Here is a 24394-nt window from a genome sequence, read left to right on the forward strand (position 1 = left end):
TGTTTGTACGACATAGCCTGTTCACTTTGTTTAGATATTGAAATCAAGTGGCCTACCTGGATAAGAATATGTTTATTTCTCAGAATGAGAAAGAGTTGCCAATTCCTTATATAAATGCATATTTTTATGCTCATTGCACATTTATAAAACACAGACTAGAAAGCTAGCACATAACAGTATGTGGCTAAAATACTGCTAGCGGTACGTGGCACGACAGAAAATGAGCATACATTTTCCACAATCATGTTCATTGATACTCTGGTTTTAGTAGGATCTGCTCTGTTTTACATTTTGGGAGTTTAGACATAAAAAGAGTATCATTAGAAAGGTTAAGTTCTCGTCTATTACAGTAAAAATGTAATGTCTGTAAGCGTTTCGGTGTCCATACGACCGATTCTGTTGGACCAAACCTCCAATGCAAATAGCGAGTTTGAACTGCTTGTTGTCAGAGAGGAAGAAGTTATCCTTCGTCTTTTGTTTTGAGTGGCAGGGGGAGGTGTCTGTGTGCGAGTGGGAAGAGCACAGAAGGAGCGAAGGAGGCGAGACCAAAAAGACAGAACGCTCATAAAAACAAAATAAAACCTAGATTCTTGCGGTACAGGCATTTGGAACGTAACATACATTCAAATTAATTCGATGTATAGCCAAGCCCTACTCCATGGTTTAACTACAACCCCCACCTTTCCATATTTACCAGTTACCACTGATATGTATAAAGAGGTATACATGCAAGACAGTGGTAAATAAGGGGCTGTTCGAAAGGGGGTCGTATAAACATTACCTTGTACGGTATATTTTACAGGTAATATACCACATCTTCTGTCTGAAATGGGTATTACACTGCAAGAATATGCAACATCACTAAAACTGGAAAAACATGATATTCACTCACACACTGGACCTCATTCCTCGCAGCACAGGAACATTTTAGTTTTACCTTTGAAACTTGATATTGATTTTGAATTATACACAGAGCTCTACTTACCAGATAAAAATCAGATCACTTTGCACCTTGTTTGACCAGCCAACCATGTTTCAACAAACCTTTTCAATAGCTCAATCCCATTCAGCCTTTTTAACACGCTCTCTGCGTCTGTCTCCCTCGTCAGTATCCCTGGCTCAGCAGTGTGTGCCTTCTACATGGACGACATAGAGAAGGCCTTCAATGGGAAGTTTAAGGAGCAGAAGACCAGTGATTCAGCATGGACCCCAGTACCAGAGGAACAGGTGCCCAAGCCCAGGTATGAGACTGCCCTCTGAAGGGGCACTAGACTGCGTATGACCAGGCATGACAATGACCATATGAGTTGGCTGTACAGCACCAACAGATCTGGGTCCAGCTAGGCTAGCACAGTACACACCCGTGTTTTGTTTGAATAAGAGTTGCCAAATGTACTTTTTAAAATCTCTATTCTCTACTTCAGGCCTGGTTCCTGTGCCGGTGATGGCCCGGCCTCGGCCTACAAGTCATCCATCAACTTCCCCGACGACACGCTGACCTTCATCAAGTCTTACCCTCTGATGGACGAGGCTGTGCCCTCCGTCAACGACCGGCCCTGCTTCACCCGCACCACCAGCAGGTACTGTAGGGCAGTATCATACAATATAATAATTTATCTTTGTATGGACAAACGGCAACATAGACAAATGTACAATAATGCAATGTAATATAACATTTGATAAAATTAAACATATCAGCAGTATTTTAGTGCAACCATGTACAGTAAATCTAATTAGTCAATGAATGACACTTTACTCAAACCAGACAACTGAAGTTCTCGCTCAGAAACAAAACCCAGAAATTGCCTCAGCCTAGCTACTGCTACTCTATATGACCGGAGACTGTGGCTTCATCCACAAAGCTTGACATCGATGGCCTATGTTCCGCAAGGAATACAAAGGCCTAAGTAAGTGTAGGCTATAAGGTCAATAGGTGAATGACATTCCGCATGTGGCTAATAGGAAAGAGGAGAAGTCAAGATGCTATGCTGCTGATGATACGCTTGTATTCATTCCCTCTATGTCCGTAGAATAGGAAATGAATTATGTATTTTTTGTATTATTATTATTTTACTTGATGAAGTTAAGCAAACATTCAGACCAGCCTTCCTGATTGAACGTTTGTGCTAGGGAAAAGCCCTAAAATGTCCACCCCTTGGGTTCCCCAGGAGTTTGCGAAACGCTGCTATAGGTCCCTGGCCAAGTCAGCAGTCAGATCAAACAACTCAGGAAGGACCTGAAAGAAACAGGAGCTTGACTAGTGGGGAGTTGCAGTAGGCTCCAAAAGCAGCTGGTCGGTGGTAAAACAGGCCAAGAGGGGTCATGGTTCTAGGTTGACTCAGAATGTATAGCTCTGTGGGAACAGTAGGAATAGAATAACAATATTGAGTTAGATGTCAACTGGGCAGCACACACAACTTGTTACACAGAACAAGACATTTGAAATAGCACGTTATTAAGCTATTTGATCAAGCTTATAAACAGGAGTCACTCAATAAAAGGAGTACATGCTGGAACCCAAGCCAATAGCACACAGTTGCTGTTCTTGATGACTTGTTAACGCCTTCCGTGTGTCAATGTGTGTGAAAAGATGACAGGGTGTGTCAATGTGTGTGAATAGATGACAGGGTGGGTCAATGTGTGTGAATCAATGCATGTTTCTGCACTTCAATGTGCCATCATTATGCAGTTTTACATATTCATAAGCTTGATCAAGTTGTCACAGGTTTACTTTAAATTGGTAATTTAATACTTCAAAACATTTTCTTCATAACAATAATCAGATTAACTTGAACCATCATAACATGGCCTCTGCATTGTACACAATTAAACCCTCACGTTATTATTGTCAAGTTAATAATTTCTACTGATGAAAGTCTTTACAGTATGAGTAGAATTTGATTGGTAACTTTTCTCAGCCCCTCAACCCAATGGTGCAACAATACAGAAAGGGATAGAACTGACAGTAATCAGACACGGAATGCATGTTTTGACTAAGAAACAACAACATATTATTAATGTAGCTAAGGATGCACAACACATGACTTGGCTAGTTAGCAAGCAAGCCTACAAGGAGCAGAAAACCGCTAGCTGATTTTCTAACGTTTTTAATCACATCATTTTACAATTTCTTAACTCCACACCAGTCGGGAAAGAGTGCTTTGTCTTGCCAAAGCATCAATTGCCTTGTTTGGTCCATGAAAGAAAACAGATTGAAAAATATAATTTGCAACATTTCTCATGTAGTGTCTCTCTTGTCGTGATGTGTGTTTTGTCCTACAGTTGAAGTCGGAAGTTTACATACACTTAGGTTGGAGTCATTAAAACTTGTTTTTCAACCACTCCACAAATTTCTTGTTAACAAACTATCGTTTTGGCAAGTCGGTTAGGACATCTACTTTGTGCATGACACAAGTCATTTTTCTAACAATTGTTTACAGACAGATTATTTCACTTATAATTCACTGTATCACAATTCCAGTGGGTCAGACGTTTACATACACTAAGTTGACTGTGCCTTTAAACAGCTTGGAAAATTCCAGAAAATGATGTCATGGCTTTAGAAGCTTCTGATAGGCTAATTGGCAATTTGAGTCAATTGGAGGTGTACCTGTGGATGTATTTCAAGGCCTACCTTCAAACTCAATGCCTTTTTGCTTGACATCATGGGAAAATCAAAAGAAATAAGCCAAGACCTCAGAAAAATATTTGTAGACCTCCACAAGTCTGGTTCATCCTTGAGAGAGATTTTTTCAAACGACTGAAGGTACCACGTTCATCTGTACAAACAATAGTATGCAAGTATAAACACCGTGGGACCACGCAGCCGTCATACCGCTCAGGAAGGAGACGCGTTCTGTCTCCTAGAGATGAACGTACTTTGGTGCGAAAAGTGCAAATCAATCCCAGAACAACAGCAAAGGACCTTGTGAAGATGCTGGAGGAAACAGGTACAAAAGTATCTACAGTAAAACAAGTCCTACAGTGGGGAAAAAAAGTATTTAGTCAGCCACCAATTGTGCAAGTTCTCCCACTTAAAAATATGAGAGAGGCCTGTAATTTTCATCATAGGTACACGTCAACTATGACAGACAAAATGATCATTTTTTTCTCCAGAAAATCACATTGTAGGATTTTGAATGAATTTATTTGCAAATGATGGTGGAAAATAAGTATTTGGTCAATAACAAAAGTTTCTCAATACTTTGTTATATACCCTTTGTTGGCAATGACACAGGTAAAACGTTTTCTGTAAGTCTTCACAAGGTTTTCACACACTGTTGCTGGTATTTTGGCCCATTCCTCCATGCAGATCTCCTCTAGAGCAGTGATGTTTTGGGGCTGTCGCTGGGCAACACAGACTTTCAACTCCCTCCAAATATTTTCTATGGGGTTGAGATCTGGAGACTGGCTAGGCCACTCCAGGACCTTGAAATGCTTCTTACGAAGCCACTCCTTCGTTGCCCGGGCGGTGTGTTTGGGATCATTGTCATGCTGAAAGACCCAGCCACGTTTCATCTTCAATGCCCTTGCTGATGGAAGGAGGTTTTCACTCAAAATCTCACGATACATGGCCCCATTCATTCTTTCCTTTACACGGATCAGTCGTCCTGGTCCCTTTGCAGAAAAACAGCCCCAAAGCATGATGTTTCCACCCCATGCTTCACAGTAGGTATGGTGTTCTTTGGATGCAACTCAGCATTCTTTGTCCTCCAAACACGACAAGTTGAGTTTTTACCAAAAAGTTCTATTTTGGTTTCATCTGACCATATGACATTCTCCCAATCCTCTTCTGGATCATCCAAAGCACTCTAGCAAACTTCAGACGGGCCTGGACATGTACTGGCTTAAGCAGGGGGACACGTCTGGCACTGCAGGATTTGAGTCCCTGGCGGCGTAGTGTGTTACTGATGGTAGGCTTTGTTACTTTTGTCCCAGCTCTCTGCAGGTCATTCACTAGGTCCCCCTGTGTGGTTCTGGGATTTTTGCTCACCGTTCTTGTGATCATTTTGACCCCACGGGGTGAGATCTTGCGTGGAGCCCCAGATCTAGGGAGATTATCAGTGGTCTTGTATGTCTTCCATTTCCTAATAATTGCTCCCACAGTTGATTTCTTCAAACCAAGCTGCTTACCTATTGCAGATTCAGTCTTCCCAGCCTGGTGCAGGTCTACAATTTTGTTTCTGGTGTCCTTTGACAGCTCTTTGGTCTTGGCCATAGTGGAGTTTGGAGTGTGACTGTTTGAGGTTGTGGACAGGTATCTTTTATACTGATAACAAGTTCAAACAGGTGCCATTAATACAGGTAACGAGTGGAGGACAGAGGAGCCTCTTAAAGAAGAAGTTACAGGTCTGTGAGAGCCAGAAATCTTGCTTGTTTGTAGGTGACCAAATACTTGTTTTCCACCATAATTTGCAAATAAATTCATTAAAAATCCTACAATGTGATTTTCTGGAAAAAAAATTCTCAATTTGTCTGTCATAGTTGACGTGTACCTATGATGAAAATTACAGGCCTCTCATCTTTTTAAGTGGGAGAACATGCACAATTGGTGGCTGACTAAATACTTTTTTTCCCCACTGTATATCTACATAACCTGAAAGGCCGCTCAGCAAGGAAGAAGCCACTGCTCCAAAACCGCCATAAAAAAGCCAGATTACAGTTTGCAACTGCACATGGGGACAAAGATCTTACTTTTTTGAGAAATGTCCTCTGGTCTGATGAAACAAAATATAACTGTTTGGCCATAATGACCATTGTTATGTTTGGAGGAAAAAGGGTGTGGCCTGCAAGCCGAAGAACACCATCCCAACCGTGAAGCACAGGGGTGGCAGCATCATGCTGTGGGGGTGGTTTGCTGTAGGAGGGACTGGTGCACTTCACAAAATAGATAGCATCATGAAGAAGGAAAATTATGTGGATATATTGAAGCAACATCTCAAGACATCAGTCAGGAAGTTAAAGCTTGGTCGCAAATGGGTCTTCCAAATGGACAATGACCCCAAGTATACTTCCAAAGTTGTGGCAAAATGGCTTAAGAACAACAAAGTCAAGGTATTGGAGTGGCCATCACAAAGCCCTGACCTCAATCCTATAGCATATTTGTGGGCAGATCTGAAAAGGCGTGTGCGAGCAAGGAGGCCCACAAAACTGACTCAGTTACACCAGGTCTGTCAGGAGGAATGGGCCAAAATTCACTCAACTTATTGTGGGAAGCTTGTGGAAGGCTACCCGAAAAGTTTGACCCAAGTTAAACAATTTAAAGGCAATGCTACCAAATACTAATTGAGTGTATGTAAACTTCTGACCCACTGGGAATGTGATGAAAGAAATAAAAGCTGAAATAAATAATTCTCTCTACTATTATTCTAACATTTCACATTCTTAAACTAAAGTGGTGATCCTAACTGACCTAAGACAGGGGCTTTTTACTAGGATTAAATGTAAGGAATTATGAAAACTGAGTTTAAATGTATTTGGCTAAGGTGTATGTAAACTTCCGACTTCAACTGTATATTTTTATTTTTAATCCCAGCCCCCTGTCCCCGCAGGAGGCCTTTTGCCTTTTGGTAGGCTGCCATTGTAAATAAGAATTTGTTCTTAACTGACTTGCCTAGTTAAGTAAAGGTTAAATCAATAAATAAAATACTGGCGGTGTAGAGGTGATATGAGGCGTTTGAGTCAGCCTGCTGTACCCCCTGGGTGACCCGCCTGCTGCTTCTCACCGCAGGAAGCTGATGTGATACTCTGGTAAATGACAACAGAAGCCAGGGGGGCACGGGGAACATGTTATTTCACACTGCTCCCAAATCTAGAGATGAAACATCCTAGTGAAATGTCCCGAAGTCCTAGTGAAGTCATGGATATATTGGAGATAAAATGGGTTTAAATCATAGGATATTCTCATCGAGTGTGTTGCATTCATGAACCCGAGGAAATGACGTATTTTATAGCATAGTTGATATTAATCAACTGAAAATGACATACAGTGGCAATGCTTCAGTCTTTAGCAGCCAGTTGAGATGACTGGCGTTAGATATGTACGTGCAAACACACAAAGATAAGAACCTGCACATTCTGGAGACAATTCAGTTCATTTACAAAACCTTCCTTGACATCTGTTATGCTGCTAGGCAACCAACAGAAGCCATTCGGGAAAGTGCCAAATCCCACCCAGAAAGTAGCCTAAAGCAGAAGTGAATTTTCAACGCAGCTGCACTCTAGCGCTTCTGTCTTCCCCATTTGAGTGTACTCTCCACTCCATCTTTTGGTGCACAGGAAATTACATAATCACATGGGTTAAAATCAGGAAAGCACAAAGGCTGAACAAAAAGAGGTTAAAATCATTTTTTTTAAAGGGGTGAAAAAGTATTCATTTATAACCCTATGTTGACCCGTGTCTCCATGCCAGTCATGGCGGTTCACTTGTTCTGAATGACTGACATATTATGGCTGACTAGTTACCAGTTCCGGCCATACAATCAGCGTTAACTGTGTTTTTCCCCTTCTCCAGGTACAAGCTGACTCAGATTGCGGTAGATACCTCTGCAGGGCCGTCTAAGGACCGCACTGTGGTCTTTCTGGGCTCGGAGGATGGCAGGGTCCTGAAGGTGTTGTCCAGCACTCATCCTAACGCCTCCTTTGGCTCCCAACTCTTGGAGGACATAGATGTCTATAACCCCTCTAAGTCAGTACAGAACCTCTATAAGTCAGTCTATAACCCCTCTTAAGTGAGTGTGTAACCACTTTTGAACAGGTCATAACTACAGTAACTACACAGGTGTAGTAAAAGCAAAAGTCGGCAATGGCATGAAAACCTGACTGTTATATAAGCACCAGTGTGACAGTACTGTAATTTCAGCCTGGAACGTCTCCAAATGAATGAGTCTATACCTGATTTAAAGGAATACGGTATACATATAGACCACATCTTCATGATGATGATGCAAAAAGCGTAATAGGATGCAAAACGATGTGGCAAGTGACAATTTGCTTTCTGAAAGTTATATTTCTTGAAAACTTGATTTCTGACATGCAAAACATTTTGGGACTATATGAACTAATGAAACAACTACCTAAAATAGTTTTTGAGTAGAGTATTCCTTTAAAGCTGTAACCCACATTATTATGGTATTACCCTCACCAAACGATCAAAACCTGAACTAAGGTAGTTCACAGGCAGAGTAATTTTATTTTCCACACTATATTAGGTGTTCAAATGGTATAGAAACGTACTAAATGAACATGTATTACAGAGATAGCCTTTAGCCTCTGGGGCTCCCATTTCTATCTATGACTGATGAACTGTGTTTCACGTGGCTGTGGTCTAACTCTAATCCATTAGTATGGTTGTGCTGTAAGGGTTCTCACGTGTCCTGTGACCATGTTTTGCCACAGGTGTAACGTTCAGGGGCAGGAGAACCGGAGGATTCTGGGAATGGAGCTGGATAAGGACCATCACGCCTTGTTCGTGGCCTTCACCAGCTGTGTCATCAGAGTGCCGCTCAGCCACTGCACCGAGCACGGCGCCTGTAAAAAGTGAGTTACAACAAGGCAGAAATGATTGTGTAAGAATGCACATAGGAGGATATGCAGTATTGTTAGGGCCCTGAGTTTTCCCTGACTACGTGACCTGGCCTGGAAAAACTGGGGCCCGAAATTTAGTACAGCTTTTGCACTGCTCAAAATCGTTTGCTCTAATGTGTTATAACAAATACTTAGTCTCTGGATACCAAGCTCTATCAATGTCAATTTGTGGTCCAAGTGATTTCAGTATCAACAAATATTTATATTTGTTCTAGTCATTTGGCAGATAATGGAGCAAGAGAGTACAGGGAGGCATGAGGAAATTACCAAATTCTCCAAATGTATTTGGCGCAGCTTTTAAGAGAGCCTGTTTGCATATTTTGGCAAACAACCAAAACATTAAAAAGGGAGGCTTAATTGCCCATATAATCAATATTTGAACAGCCTGTAAATGTTGGGGAAAATGTTCAGGATGTCATTAGCACAGAATACCACATCAAGAATATAATTATAGTTGACGGATCCTCCCATTGGGATAATTCAACATTCAAACACCAACAAAAAAAACGAACTTCCTCTTTCATAGTCTGACACACACACACTCGCACGTGCATGCACACAAACACAGTCTGAGTCAGCCCACAATACCTTTTGAGCGGCCGTGTGCATAATCTCCTACTGGTGGGACGTGAGGAAGACAGGGGTTCATGGAGCACTGAGTGACAAGTGAGAGATCCAAAGGAGACAACCCTCTCTCCTCCTCCCATAGGCAAGTGTATGACAGTCCCCCCCTCCCCTCTCCCCCCTCGGAGCTCCCCCTCAGTCCCCGTGGCCCTGGCTGTCAGTGTGTCACCATGGCTGGGGGAGAGAGACTGAGGACACCTGTCACTAAGATGACTGGCTTCACTCCTCCAGGCAGCCTGTAATGACACACACACACATATATATAAATATTTAGAAACACACCTGTCCTCTATGAGGTCTGTCACAGGCATACTTGTCATCTTGGAGAATGAGCTAAAACACACACTGACACTGTCAGACACAATCACCTCTCCGAGTTCACATGCAGGCCAGCCAGTCTCGCTCTGCAGATCACCAGCTGGGGAATAGCCCCAACAGAACACGCTCCACTAGACCGCAGCAGTATCCTTGGCTCAAGTGTGTGTGTGGCGTGTCACTGTGTCAAAGTAGACCCAGTCGGGCGCTCATCGCCCGCACGCCAAGGAGCGATATCATACAGGGATTTAACCGCCTCTTGCCTCGTCATTTTCTAGGAGTTGTCTGTCCTCCCGCGACCCATACTGCATCTGGCTCCGGACCGGGAGCTGTGCCAACATGGCGCCAGGGTTCAAGTAAGTGTCACTTTCCTTCTTGTCGCGCTGAAAGCCATCAATCTGAAAGGTAATAAAGGTTTGAGAGTGTGATCGTATATCTATCATCGGGATTGGCCCCCATAAAAGGAGAGGAGAGTAGAGAGTGGAAGATATGAGGGAAATAAATCTCAAACGCTTTGGAAGTCATATTAAAGAAGAATGTATTGAGTGAGTGATATCATTGTTCTGCAGATGAGGACTGCTCGTCAAAGATTAGTTTTCTTGTGCTAGTCAGATTCTTTATACCAGCAAATTATATACACTGGGACTCTGTTTGTACAGTGTATGCTAATATGCATTCATTTGTTTCATTATATCTGCTGGCTTTGGGCCTGTTTCCACTTGTGCAATGCACTTTAAGTGAACGGAATGATCAACCACTTGAGCCACAATGGCTTGAGTCCATTGATTTATTGATGAGTTGACAGGTACTGCAATCTCTCAGGCATAAAACGTGTTTTCTCCCCGGACCTCCTGAAAATGAAAATAGTCTCTTCAATTCTCTGGAACATAGGAAAAAGCAAAGGTCTTAGATTTGTGGGACCAAAGAGAATAGTAGAAAGCAGTCTGCCTGTTTTGACTGCTGAAGAATTGAATTTCGACATGGCACTTCCAGGGTTGGCAGTTTAGTGCAATTTGTCATGCTGTGTCCGCAGTAAAGGCCTAGATTGAATCTTTTAAAAGCTGAAAAGAATCATTTTGCTGTTTAAATGTCATAGTGCATCAACATGAATTCAATACCACACACTGTAATGTAGTAATGGGATTTGGATTTTCATGACATTCCTCATTCCAGCAGTATGGGAATTGGTGGTTTAAGATGGGGTTTCATGAACTTTGAGACTATTGCAAGTTCTATGAAGTTCCACATCCAAAAGTATCAATCGCAGTGAAATATCTCTGTTTTGGTTAGAGAGTTAGAGTTCAGTGGACGAGGAACGTTTTCAGGGCTCAGAGAAGGTTTTGGAAACACTTCATCCAGGACACTGTGGTTCAGCCACTTCCCTAAAATGAGCAGCAGATGGGACTTGTTGTCGTGGCAGCGAGTCAGTGGTTTCCCTGGAGACTAACTGGCCGTCTTGGCAAAAACGCTCCAAAGAGCTCCCAAGTGAGGTGACCGGCGAAAAACAAAATGGAGCTGAAGTGCTTTGCCAGTCCCGAAGCAACTCTGCAGCCTGGCCCGCCACGGTTTAAAATATGTTGTTTGTAGGCCTAAACTCAAACTTCTATTTAGGCCTACTCCTAAACTGAATCCTCCGTATTTGGTTGTGAGTGGGTGTCACTACCTGTGACTGTTTATATGTTTTTTAATTGGCAAGCATTTGTATAAATATCTACTTAAAGTATCTACTTATATCTACTTATATCACTATGTCTGTATGCATCTCGAGTAGGTCGTTGTTAGCATGTATGCGTTGTCAGTCCCTTTCTGAGAATTTGCATCTATTCAATCAATCAATCAATTTTATTTTATATAGCCCTTCTTACATCAGCTAATATCTCGAAGTGCTGTACAGAAACCCAGCCTAAAACCCCAAACAGCTAGTAATGCAGGTGTAGAAGCACGGTGGCTAGGAAAAACTCCCTAGAAAGGCAAAACCTAGGAAGAAACCTAGAGAGGAACCAGGCTATGAGGGGTGGCCAGTCCTCTTCTGGCTGTGCCGGGTGGAGATTATAACAGAACCATGCCAAGATGTTCAAAAATGTTCATAAGTGACAAGCATGGTCAAATAATAATCAGGAATAAATCTCAGTTGGCTTTTCATAGCCGATCATTAGAGTTTAAAACAGCAGGTCTGGGACAGGTAGGGGTTCCATAACCGCAGGCAGAACAGTTTAAACTGGAATAGCAGCAAGGCCAGGCGGACTGGGGATAGCAAGGAGTCACCACGGCCGGTCTATTCATATGTATGTCTCTTAGTCCTTTCCCCTCATTCATTACAAGTAAATAGAAGAGCTTTAAAGTGTCTGAGTGAGGGAAATGAATAGCACTTTCTCGCTCACACATTCCACACTTTTGAAAATGGATACATAGAGCGTGAGTGAACGAGAGCGGGAGAGGAGAGAAAAAGCGAAAAAGAAACAAATGAACACAAAGCAAGGACTCTGCAGCTCAGAGATGGAAAGGGCTGGAGGGTGAATGAGAATGAGCGCCCGTTGGTGTCAGAAGTAAGATCCAACCTAATCCTATTCATTCCCCTTCGCATAATGGACACTTGTGTGCTGCCTTCAAACCACACATTCCATTAGCTTCCAGTCACTCTAAATGTATCTGGTTGTGTGTGGACCTTTCTCTCATTCACGAGCATGCTGCATCTAAATCTATTGATGGCTGTCAGTGCAAGCAGCATGCACTGATTGAAAAGTCCTAATGAGAATGAACACAAACCCTTCTTCTCCTCCATGTGTAGGAGGGGAGAGTGGCCCCAAATACAGCCCTTAATAGTTAAACCTGCACTCGTGTGTTTCACATCCCTCAAAAGTGTGCTGGAATATGCACAGGCAAAACACTGGGTCTGGCTACATATTTTGTTTGAATAGGGTCTGGATTATGACCTTGGCTTTAGTCATAGCTGCCTTTTTCTCCTGACTGATGCAGGCTGTTCTTGCCAAATGAGGCCCGGCGATGTCTGCTCCCCCTGTCACCTGATAGAAAGAGTGATCGTCATCTGACCTTTATCAGTCGTGGCGCTGGTTTCTAATTGGACAGCGTACAAGGGGAGAACAGCAAAATGGATGTTCTCGCCGTTCGTGCCATTTTCCTGATTCGCCCACCTTGTCTGTGGATGGTGACGTCATAGGCATATGCAGGATGTCTCTCTGTCACATGAATGTACGGGCTATGGAAATTCTTCTCTCCTCGACAACTGGCAGGTCGGGCAAGTTCTCTGTGTCAGGATGGCGCTAAATGGGCTTCCAGCCTGGGGTGAATGACACGGGTCCCAATTACAGTTGGATAGGTGGAAACCTGTGGCAGCAAAGAGGAAAACAGTTGACAAGACTCCTTTTTTACTCTCTCTTTCTTTCTTTCTTTCTCTCTCTCTCCAGGGCTGGCTTTGACCAGGACATCGAGGGAGACCACTCACTGTACCCTGAAAACTGCAATGGTGAGCTTTCATCAACATCCCCATGGCAACAGGCCAATCACCTAAACATTAGCCCTGTAAAAAGAGGGTCTATTCCTTCATGGATGTACATGGAAAAATGGGTTTCACAGGCTACCATGGTGTTATAACAAATACCTCCTCCCCCTTTTGTTTGATCTGTTATGGATTTAATTGAAGATGTAGCGATTTCATTTGCTACCTGTCAATCTGCCAGCTAACATTGAAGTGGTACAGTATGTTCTTAGATACACACGAAAGTTCTATCAACAAGGTTACATACTGCATACACATTTACATGCTACACTGCATGTTTATATAAGGCAGACTACAGTACAAGAATATGAAGACAAAAGTATAGTAGGGGAGAAAACGTCACATCTAAAAAGTATTTTATGACACTTGAATCCACAACTGGGTCACAATTTGGAAATATCCAGAGCAGTCCAACCTACTTGTATTTCATGTCACGCCCCCAGAAAAACCCATTTGTTTTGTTATGTCTTTGTGAGCGGTATGTAATTCACTCCGTCTTTTTTCTCTCGATATTAATGCTTTGTTTTGCTCCTATCAGCAGATGTGCTGGCGACCACGCGAAACCAGAACTCCGCGGCAGACTCGGCCTACGGTCAGTTTCCATTTCTCTCCCAGTCTCACTCCCTTCTTTCTCCCTGTGTTGCTTTCCACCTTGTTTTATTGCAGTATGACTGAGCATAAACACTTTGAATTAAGTTACATGCAATGAGTTTGCAATAACTATTGGCAATTGGTAGTTTCACATCATGACGATGTGAACGGTGCCACTTCTTGAATGTCTAATATCTTGAAAACTTGACTGCTGACATGCAAAACATTTTGGGACTGTAACAACAGTGGACTAATGAAAAAAATACAAAAATATAGTTTAAGTGTATTTTCCCTTCAAGGTTTCTCACTAGACAACTTGAAAATGAAAGAATACTCCAATATTTTCCATGTCTGGTAAACCTTTTGACTTAGAGACCATACCATTATAGGTTTTCTTTTACTTGAAATTCAAAGTATTGTTTGATTTGAACAGGTTCAGTTCGCTCCCTAACAGGGTTACAAACAGTGCTCTAGTTCCACATGTTGTAGAGAAGATTAAACATGCGTTGCTGCTTGTGGAAATGGAGGCTCATGTGTAAGATCAGATATGCTTTTTAAACCAAGAGGATCTCCTTGGGTAACCGATAGATGTACTTTCAATCATGCAATTCATGACTGGGCATGCCCAAGTCAATAAACCCCTCAGGTAGGCCTAATATTACTCGAGCGTCGTAATTGTAATTCACAGAGCGAGCCTCACACCAGAGAAGACCCTCATTATGTAATATAAGCCCAGCGTTCGCCGTTCACTGTGATTAACCCATGGAGTAAATTACACTATTAGAGGCTAATGGAGACTCCAACCTCGGCTGCCAAAAGGCACATTGGGCTTTAACCTCCTGGCCCTGGTGTAGCTCAGCCAAGCGTGAATGTCTATGTCAGAGAAGTGATTTCTCGATTGGGGGAAGAGTCCAATTCTGACTGGAGACTTCTGTTTTAATAATGCTATTTTGAGGGAACCTTTCGACTGGCCCCCAGGTGCAATCTGTGTAGAGAATCATGGCGGTATCGCCTCAGCAGCCTTATTAGCAATCAATCCCATCATGCAGCAGCACACAGGGTTCAAGGTGGCCCTCCGTGAGCACAGGGAACACAGCAGAGGTGGTTTTCAATCACTAAAACCCCCCAAAAACACTGGCATTGCGAAAGACCTTGAAACGGTCTTGATGACTACGCAGAAACGTCCCAACTCCAATGACGGACTAGGCGTAGGGAGTTTAGCCAGATAATGGTCATAGTGACTGTTTGTCATTTCTGAATGCCTTTGAAACAAACATTGAAACAAATCAATTTAATGAATGCTTTACTGATCCTGGTCAAAGCCAGGGGATGTAAATATCAAGAGAACTTTCCATTGCACTTGGAATGGATTCACAGTGTATAATAGTATTTAATAGATTATGAATTTTAATCTAGAATAGTTAGTATGTTATCTTCATCGTAGATTTAAATACATACAATAATTATTGATATATCCATAAGCCAGTTATGAGGATGAGCTTTGTCCATAAATCCTGCCCAAATCTGACATATTAACTTTAGTTCTAAAATGGATACTTTATACATAATTTAGAGATATACACATTTTACATTTTAGTCATTTAGCAGACGCTCTTATCCAGAGCGACTTACAGTTAGTGAATACATAATTTTGTATACTGGCCCCCCGTGGGAATCGAACCCACAACCCTGGCGTTGCAAACACCATGCTCTATCAACTGAGCTACATCCCTGCCGGCCATTCCCTGCCCTACCCTGGACGACGCTGTGCCAATTGTGCGCCGCCCATGAGTCTCCCGGTCGCGGCCGGCTGCGACAGAGCCTGGATTCTAACCAGGATCTCTAGTGGCACAGTTAGCACTGCGATGCAGTGCCTTAGACCACTGCGCCACTCAGGAGACAATATACATCAATAGGACATAGGGAATGCAGAGTTGGTTATCGAACTGCAGCTCATATTGTAAATTACAGTGGCCTTGTGCCCAACTATGATTACTCCACCAAGCCTAAGTGGTCCACAGTGATCTAAGAGATTGGTCCTGCGGCTGTAGAACATTGGACAGACCTATGTTGTGCCAGCTGGCTCGAACAATCCGCTCCAAAAATTGGTCTTGGTTTGTTCCGAAAGCGCTACAAGGTTTTTAAAAGGAACAAGAGCCCGTATAAGGCCTTCGAAAAGGTCTTGCAGTCGAACACTGTGCAAATGAACATAATTACCTGCAATTTATGACTTATTTGGCAGTAACTAATGCCATAGACCTTCCCTTTTAATGCAAGGAAGATAACACAGCGACACTCCATTTGTAAGTGCCTCAACTCATTTAAAAACACTTTAGGAACTCTGCATTGGGTCGTCAGCTCGGGTGGTGGTATGCAATTATGGGGCCGAGACGTAGCAGAAATCACATCAGATGGTCTCATTTGCATGTGTTATGTGGACGTCCGCGTGGTATGCCGACCTCCTAATTACTTTTAGGCAACTTAATGTATTTCCTATGGCCGACCGCGGTTTATCACCTTGTAACAGTATACACCACGAGGAGCCGCGGCTTGGCCGTATCGTTAACACATGCACACAATACGCTCGTCTTCACCTAGTGGAAATCCATGGCATAAAGAGAAACATAGGCTTTTCAATACGCCGTAAAACCTATGTGTAAATAAATGAAGAGGCTGGGGAAATGATTGAATCGTTAGTTGGTATTGACGGTCAGATTGAGTCAGCCAAAGGGAAGATTGGTCTTTTGAGACCGGGCTGAATATAATTTTGCACCACTGAGAACAACACAAACCTCTATTAACCCCTGAGAGTGAGCGAGTCACTATAGCTGCTTATCTTGCTCACGTTTTCATGTATTCCGCTTCTCTTGGGGGTGCCTTGTGGCTTTACTTGTTGACGCAGTGATTTCCCAGGCACATTCATGCAGGTAACATCAATCCTGAAGGGAAGCGCTGTCATGTTAGGCTTGGCAGCCTCCATTACAGCTGTGATGAGGGTGCTCCGCCTGAAACGAGCAAAACAAGATAATGTATTTCCTGCCCTTCGCGCGACGTGTGCATATGGGAAAGCTAATGAATCCAGTGGCATCTATCCTAGAGATAGGCGAGGCGTTGTACAGACCCAACAGCAATGTGTCAAACTTCAACTGTACATTCCATGGTCGGAAGCAGAGATAGTTTGAAACTCACAAATTGAAATTTGCCGGACTGGGGGTGAATTCACTTTAATGATGGGGTGGTGAAGCTTTTAACTGAAATATTTTCCTTTCTTTGGCTGGGCTTTAGCGGTAATAGGTGAAAAGGTGTGCCTGACCTCAGGAATATAGATATGGTAATAAATAAATAAAAATGGCAATGAATGACCTTTCACTAAAGCTTTAGTTACTGTATTTTCTAATTTCAGGATTCTGATTAAAAGGCTTTACAGATCAGTGTTTATAGAAGATGTATTAATTGTTAGACCTCTCGCACAGTGACCAACCAGAATTTGAGCGAAGCCATTTTTACCAAATATACTAAGAGTTTCCCCAATACTCTTATTAAAACTTTCCTTGAAAAACTGAGTGTGAAGATAAATGTGTGACTATAAACCCAAGCAGAAATACATTACCCAGCAACCTGAAGTGGAGCTCTGCTGAACCTAAAGACCTGCTGAAAATACCAGATGCTCCCCACTGAATTGGATATGTGAAAATGCACTATTTTATAGTTACATAACTAGGAAACGTATTATATTATGCAAACTGTTTGACTGCTCCGATTATGTTCCCTGGCGGGCTCTAGTGATAATGCCTTTCCCCTCAACCACTAATCCCAAAATGTGTTAAGGCAACGTGCATATACACACTTAAAATAACACTCAGAATAATACTATCTGGATTTCCGTTAAGAGTGCATTCACCGGGCACTCCAATTTCACCACTGAGTGCTAAATGTTATATTCATCTGCCTGAATTATCTCTATCTGTGCTACTGTTAAATTACCGTTTATGACCAAGAACAAAATGCACACAGAGAACTTTTTGACTGGGATGTAAACAACAATGTATACAAAATAGGCTACAACAATGTATACAAAATAGGCTACAACAATGTATACAAAATAGGCTACAACAATGTATACAAAATAGGCTACAACAATGTATACAAAATAGGCTACAACAATGTATACAAAATAGGCTACAACAATGTATACAAAATAGGCTACAACAATGTATACAAAATAGGCTACAACAATGTGTATATGCAGGTAACTGCCAAAATAAAGGAAACACCAACCAAGTGACTTAATATGATGCTGGGCCACCATGAGCCAGAACAGCTTCAATGCACCTTGGCATTGATTCTACAAGTGTCTGGAACTCTATTGGAGGGAGGCGACACCATTCTTCCACAAGAAATTCCATCATTTGGTGTTTTGCTGTCTCAGGGGCCGCTACAGAATATTTTATAAGTGTTCAATTGAGTTGAGATCTGGTGACTGAGACGGCCATGGCATATGGTTTACATTGTTTTCATGCTCATCAAACCATTCAGTGACCACTTGTGCCCTGTGGATGTGGGCATTGCCATGGCAGACATAATAATGGACTGCCCAGCATTTTTATACATGACCCTAAGCATGATGGGATGTTAATTGCTTAATTAACTCCGGAACCACACCTGTGTAGAAGCACCTGCTTTCAATATACCTTTTATAACTCATTTACTCACGTGATTCCATTATTTTGGCAGTTACCTATATCTTGCTAGAGGGCGTTTGTTCACAATAACCCATCAAGGCAGTTCCATAATCTTTCAAAAGGCACATCCTGCCAAGTCCTGAGGCCTGATCCTAGCCTCCATTGGCACTAAGCAGAGAAATCTGGATACCTCACACTCCCAGCAGATATGCGTATGTCCTGTTCATTGAAACCAAATGCAGTGGCATGATCACACCCTTTATTAGCACTAGCTATAATGCTTACTTACACTTCGCCATATCGTGTCAAAATGCAGCCAAGGTGAATGCTTCATAAAAATCTCATCTGTCTTTACATACAGTAGCATTGCTGTCCTGCCAACAGAAGTAACACTGCAGTGAAGTATCAAACAGTCCATTTTGATTGGTTGAAATATTAACCAGTCTGTTCATCACATTACCATAACTGTTATGGAAAGTGATGAAAGGCTAAATAAAGTGCAGGTTACTTGGGATTGTGTATCTATCAAACTTGGCTAATGGCCAAGACATTTGGTCGCTGAATGAAACAAGAGAAAACTGTTGAGTATACACAGATTATTATTCTGTAGAGTGTCTCAGGTAAATTCAAAGCACAAGTCGGTGTGTGTGTGCCACACTCTCTTAGGCCTAAGGTAACAGGGTATCTCATTTCGGTCAGCAGTTCATGACCTTTAAGGAAGACTATCAAGGCACAGTGGGTGCCGCAACAAAGGCAACATCAACACCCCTTGTCTCGCACTGTGCGAATGCTAATGCATCGGCCTGTGAGTGGAATCTAATGCCAGTGCTGGAGTCCCTGTACCTACTTACATATTCAGTCCCTGAATATTCCTTTCTCTGTTCTTGCCCCTGAATCAGTGTCATAAAATGGCTTCATGTCTTTGATTTTGTGATAGCTTGGTTTCTAATAGAAGTCATGTGACAAGCAGTATATTGCTTTTTCTTTGTTGTCATGGTATCTGGAGCATATCCAAGCCAATCATTTTTTCGTGTCATAACTGTTTACTGGAGTTGGTAGGTACCTCACACATCCAACACTGTTTTGACAACAACTCGCTTAGCAGATCCCTACGTTTGAACCCTTGAATACTACTCTAAAGTTAGTTGGCAGGCCGTGCCAGCATATCGCTCAGTGCACGGGATCTCAAACCGGTGCTGAAATCCGAGGCTTATCATGCATTTGGTTCCCATTAGAGGCGAGGAATCCTCTGAGAACATCACTCTTTCTAGAAATATGTGACCTAGATAAGCGTCTTTATGAGAACCACAAGGGAAGGCCTTTGCTCGACAGGGCTTTCGAGAGAAAGACATTCGTTTCGGTTGAGTCGATTACCATATCTGTCTCTCTCTCGCCCCATCCTAATTTTAACTGTTGGAGAAAAAATAGACAATGATGAGTTGACAGTAAGTGTGTTGGTGCTCACCAGGGGGAGATGCTATTAGTGGTGGGTGGATGTGTGTGTTCTGTTTCGGTATTTATTTGCATAAAGAACGTCATTTTTATGTATGCTTCTACCTCCAACTTTCAGTTATAGAAATCTGTTGATATGATGCAAGTACACGGGTCAAGTACTGTTTTATACTTCACACTTCAACAATTACTCCAAGACATCAAAATTCCATGAAACTATATACATGGTACTTTAATGAAAAGTGTGACTGACCACAACTTTTTTCAGGAAGCAACAAGCCACGCTTTCTTTAGTTACCTCAGTCCAGCATGTTCATCCACTCCTCCTAATCCCGCTGTTAGACCTTCATTACATTTTAATGGAGCTCCCCAGAGGACACAGTCACCATTATCTCTGCTGGGCTAAACCCAACCCCAGCTGCTGCTCTGCTGGATAGTCCATGGCACCGTTCTCATTTAGCCTTCCCATAACCGAGCCGCAATCCGTGGCTGCAGCGTGCCTGTTCGAGCCCCGATAAGCTTCTGGATATCGGAGTGTTGATCTTGGCCAGTGCGAGAAGCCAGGTGCACCTGCAGTGAAGTATGAACTCAAATCAACTCTGCAGAGGGAGAGAAAAACATGGCTTTCCTCCCATGGTCCTCTAAGCTGTGTGTGCTCTGTGTTTAGAGTCTGGGTTGATTTGGGTTTGTTATGATGAACGAGTAGACTGTCTGGAGGCTTCTCTGTTGTGGCCTCCTGAGACAGTGGCAGCAGAGTGCTTGGCAGGATAGCTCTCTGTGTTTGACAGAGGGAAGAAAGAAAGACTGGATTCAATCCGTACTGCAGAAGTATAGCGTAAGATGCTCGTTATAGCTCGATTGAACTTTAAAGGCAATGTTCCCGTGTTCATAGAGACTGTATTCACGGTAACGCTATGTCGTCGCAATCAGAAATGACCTTTACATTTTTAACGCAGATCTTCCGCGATACGGATTGAATCCAGCCCTTGATTTAGGATGAGTCATGCTGTTACAGCAACAACAGGGGGCGGTGAAAGCCTTTTGATGTCATGACAAGATCTAACAAGGAAGGTTTTATTTTAATTAATGACGTCATTTTCTTTCTTTTATTCTTTCTTTTTCTCCTTTAGGTGTCCGAAGGCTCCCTGACATGGAGAAGTCCAGCCCCAGCGTCCACTATACCCTCCTGATCGCCTGCGTCCTGGTGGCCTTCTTCCTCGGCGCCATCCTCTCCGGCTTCCTGGTGTCATGCTACTGCAGTCACAACGCCCGCCACGCCCGCCGGCTTGGCAAGGACCCTGAGGCGTCCATCCACCCCGCCCTCTCGTTGCGCAGCCTGGCCAAGCTAAACGGCCTGCTGGACAGCCAGCCCAAAGAGGAGAAGCTGGACGTGTCCACACCCAAGATGTACAGCTCCTTCATTCCCAGTGGGAAGGAGCACACTCCGGGCAGGCACGGGTTGTCCCTGGGAGACCCGGACCTTAACCTCTCCCAAGGGGAGAATCTCTCGGGCCTGCCCACCCCGGACTCCACCCCGGAGCTGCCCATCAAGAACATGAAGGCCTTCCGGAACCAGTGGGAGAGGAACCAAAACTGCAACAACGCCAAGGAGTCCAAGGCACCCCCCGGCACTGGCTTCAGCCTGGGTTCGTCAAGGTCCGTCACCCAGCAGGTGTTCCCCTTCTCTCACAGCCTGACCAACGGCCAAGCCCTGGGGCACCTGCCCGAGGAGAGGAAGATCCCCAACGACGAGCGTGCGCAGGGGGCATCGGCCTCCCACTCCTCCTCCTGCTGCCCACAGACGGTGGTGGACGTGGCGGCCCTGGACGAGCTCCTCAAGCACATCCACGAGGTCAGTGCCTCTGGCAGCCGCAGCATAACTGTGCTGACCTCACCGTGTGCCCCCCTACCGGGTAGCTCCAGTTCCAGCCATAACCACAGCAGCTTCAGATCCCAGCCCCAGATCCCCGAGACAGAGTCAGCCACATACTACAGCTCCTCCACCCTGCCTAGGGACAGTCTGACCCGCCGCCTGGACGTGCCCCCGGACACCGCCGCCGCCGCCTCCTCCTCGGCCGGCGCCACCCCGCTGCAACAGCAGTCCATCCCCGAGCGGAGCGCAGTGACTCGCCACCACTCCCAGAGGCACTTAATGATCAAGATGGGCAACGGAGGGGCCGTCCCACGCCAACACAGCTTCAGACAGGGCGTGGGTGGGCCGCCACCCCACCAGCTGCTCACCCGGATGAACTCGGGAGGTGGTGGCGGGGGAGTGGTCGGCTGTGAGGCCCACCAGCCGCTCATCCCCAGTGCCTGCCTGACACGGCAGCACAGCTACAGCGAACCGCCCCACCTCCACCGCGCCGCCATCGTACGCCGCACGGCCTCCCTCAAGCCCCAGGTGCCCCCCAAACCCCTCTTCCTGCCCGCCACTTCACCCGTAAACGAGCAAGGAAAGTACAACTACTGAGCGCTAAGAAGTCGAACCGAGAGGCTCCGAAAAGACAGACGATGTAACCGCGCTCCTCTCAGAGTTAGGAAAACTACCGGGACTGGCACACCTTTTGGCGAGATGTCCGACAATAGCCTCGACACCTGATGAATGTCTTTGTACCATATTGGTATTATTCCAGTGCTATTTGATCACAGAACTGTGATGGATTCACAGGATATAGAAATGTGGTGGTATTATATTGAGTTGTGGAGAGGGGGGGGGGGGGATCTGTACCCTTCGGTGAGGCCAAAGAATAAAGTAACAGGAGCCCAGAACTCAATGTAAAGGACAAGATCACAAGTCGGCCACCGAAGCTTTGGACAATGCCTGCTTTAGCTTGGACCCAAGCCCTCAACCTAAGAAAGCACCTCATGACACGAACAAACATCCTGCCTGTAATATATGTATACTGTATGTGTGTGTGTATACAGGTATATGCACTGCACATGTGAAGATACACACAGGGCATAACCATGAAGCAGCTTCATGAACTGTGGTGAGACTCAACTCATAGCCATTTCTTAACCCTCTTATGACAGAGAGGCCATGGAGGCCCCACTCAGTACACATTCGGTATACATCCCTCGACGCAAGGGATTTAGCAATAACTTACCGTTGTGCAGCTAAGTATCAACTGGACCCCTTGAGGTAAGGGTAGGTACTGTACTTCATGCAGCATACCATATGAAATGACTACTTTGATAATGATTAATTCTGTATTAATGGAATGATGCTGCAGAACGAGACATGGCGTCAATATAGACCTATACATCACAGAGTTACTATTTTGTTTGTCACTGGTGGAAGGGGGCTCCGCTGCACCGTGACAGGAGGCCGCTTCGGGGCTTGATGAGTTAGGAGCATCCTTGACCTGGTAGTCTATGATAACGGCAGAGGAATTTAACAAGCCCCCGATATGACTGTCATTGAAGAATAGTATAGGGGTGCAGTGCAGTGCAACCTCAAAAATATTTTGTTTCATCCTTAACACTTGGTGAGAATTGGTTCCACATTGAGGTGCAATCATTCAGGCTATTCAAGTGTCTTAAAGCAGGGCCCCGAGAAATCACTCACGGGCACATAGTGCCCTCTTATGGACAAGCCCTTAATAACTGTAATAAAGTCAGTAATTATGTTTACCATATTGCTATTAACATTGTGGTTATTGGTGTAAATAAAGGCAACTGTGAAATAATACTAGCCGAACTTTGATTTGGATGTGTTAATGTGTGCCTTATTTAATAGCGTGGTGTTTAAAAAGGGCAAAAAGTATTTTTATCTGCATTATTCTCGGCCTGTTGTCATTACAAATTAATAGTCTTGCCTCCTGCACGGACTCATAGAGGTTCTGTTTCGACTGGCAGTTGAAGTCTACATTGTAGCGTGACAGATGTAAAAAAAAAAAAAAAAATAGCATTCCTTGTCAATCTTTGTTTCATACTCTTCAAGCTTCTTTATATTTTTTTGACAAGGGGGGCTTGATGGAAAAGATTTGAGTAGATCTGAAAGTATATCTGCAATGTTAGGTCTGTGCATCTGTGTCATGTGTTTTTTAAAGTTCTCAAATATGTTTGAAATAGTATGGACATAGGGTGAGGCATAACTCTGCTTTAAAAATACATTGTCTGTTGCGTTACAGATTCCGCAATAGAAATGTAAAGGTAATTTCCAATTGAGGCGACATACACAGCGTGAATGCAGTCTCCGCTAAAGCAGGGACATTGCCTTTAAGTTCCGATCACGCTGTAAAGCTGAATTTCCATGATGTGGATAGAATAGAGCCCCAAGTGTGGGGTGAAAGAGGCAAGCTGAGGGGGTTGCAAATGAAAATGCTGCAAGAAGCACTGAAAGGCTGGATGGTTGATGATGGCCTGGTCCAACAAATATGCTATTCAACTGAAGCTCAGCATTATAGGACATAAAATAGGTGTGTCTGGAGATGCATGAAGTGATGCCTACAGTGAGGTCACAGTGCCCATATGGGTAGTTATTTATTTGCTATTACTGTCAAAAAATAAACTCCCCCCCAAAACTATTTTGGTATTTGTTTAATGTTGGAACTATATCAACAATGGACTAATGAAACAAATACTAAAAGATAGTTTTGGGGTGGAATTTTCCTTTTAAATACAG

The 24394-nt window shown here is 43.7% G+C and overlaps 1 protein-coding gene across 1 annotated transcript in view; it reads left to right on the plus strand.

Moving 5' to 3' along the window:
- The window catches only part of LOC311125327 (semaphorin-6D-like), a 122946-nt gene extending 99490 nt beyond the window's left edge, over nt 1–23456 (plus strand). The window contains exons 13-20 of the mRNA XM_084158394.1: nt 1110–1241; nt 1425–1580; nt 7514–7687; nt 8398–8538; nt 9804–9881; nt 12951–13009; nt 13581–13634; nt 20898–23456. Of these exons, the coding sequence (XP_084014520.1) occupies nt 1110–1241; nt 1425–1580; nt 7514–7687; nt 8398–8538; nt 9804–9881; nt 12951–13009; nt 13581–13634; nt 20898–22237 (2134 nt within the window). The 3' untranslated portion in view covers nt 22238–23456. The remainder of the gene's footprint in view (nt 1–1109; nt 1242–1424; nt 1581–7513; nt 7688–8397; nt 8539–9803; nt 9882–12950; nt 13010–13580; nt 13635–20897) is intronic.
- The last annotated feature ends 938 nt before the right edge of the window (nt 23457–24394 follow it).

This window comes from Coregonus lavaretus (assembly GCF_964263955.1).
Source record: "Coregonus lavaretus genome assembly, chromosome: 3".
NCBI classification, from domain to species: Eukaryota; Metazoa; Chordata; class Actinopteri; order Salmoniformes; family Salmonidae; genus Coregonus; species Coregonus lavaretus.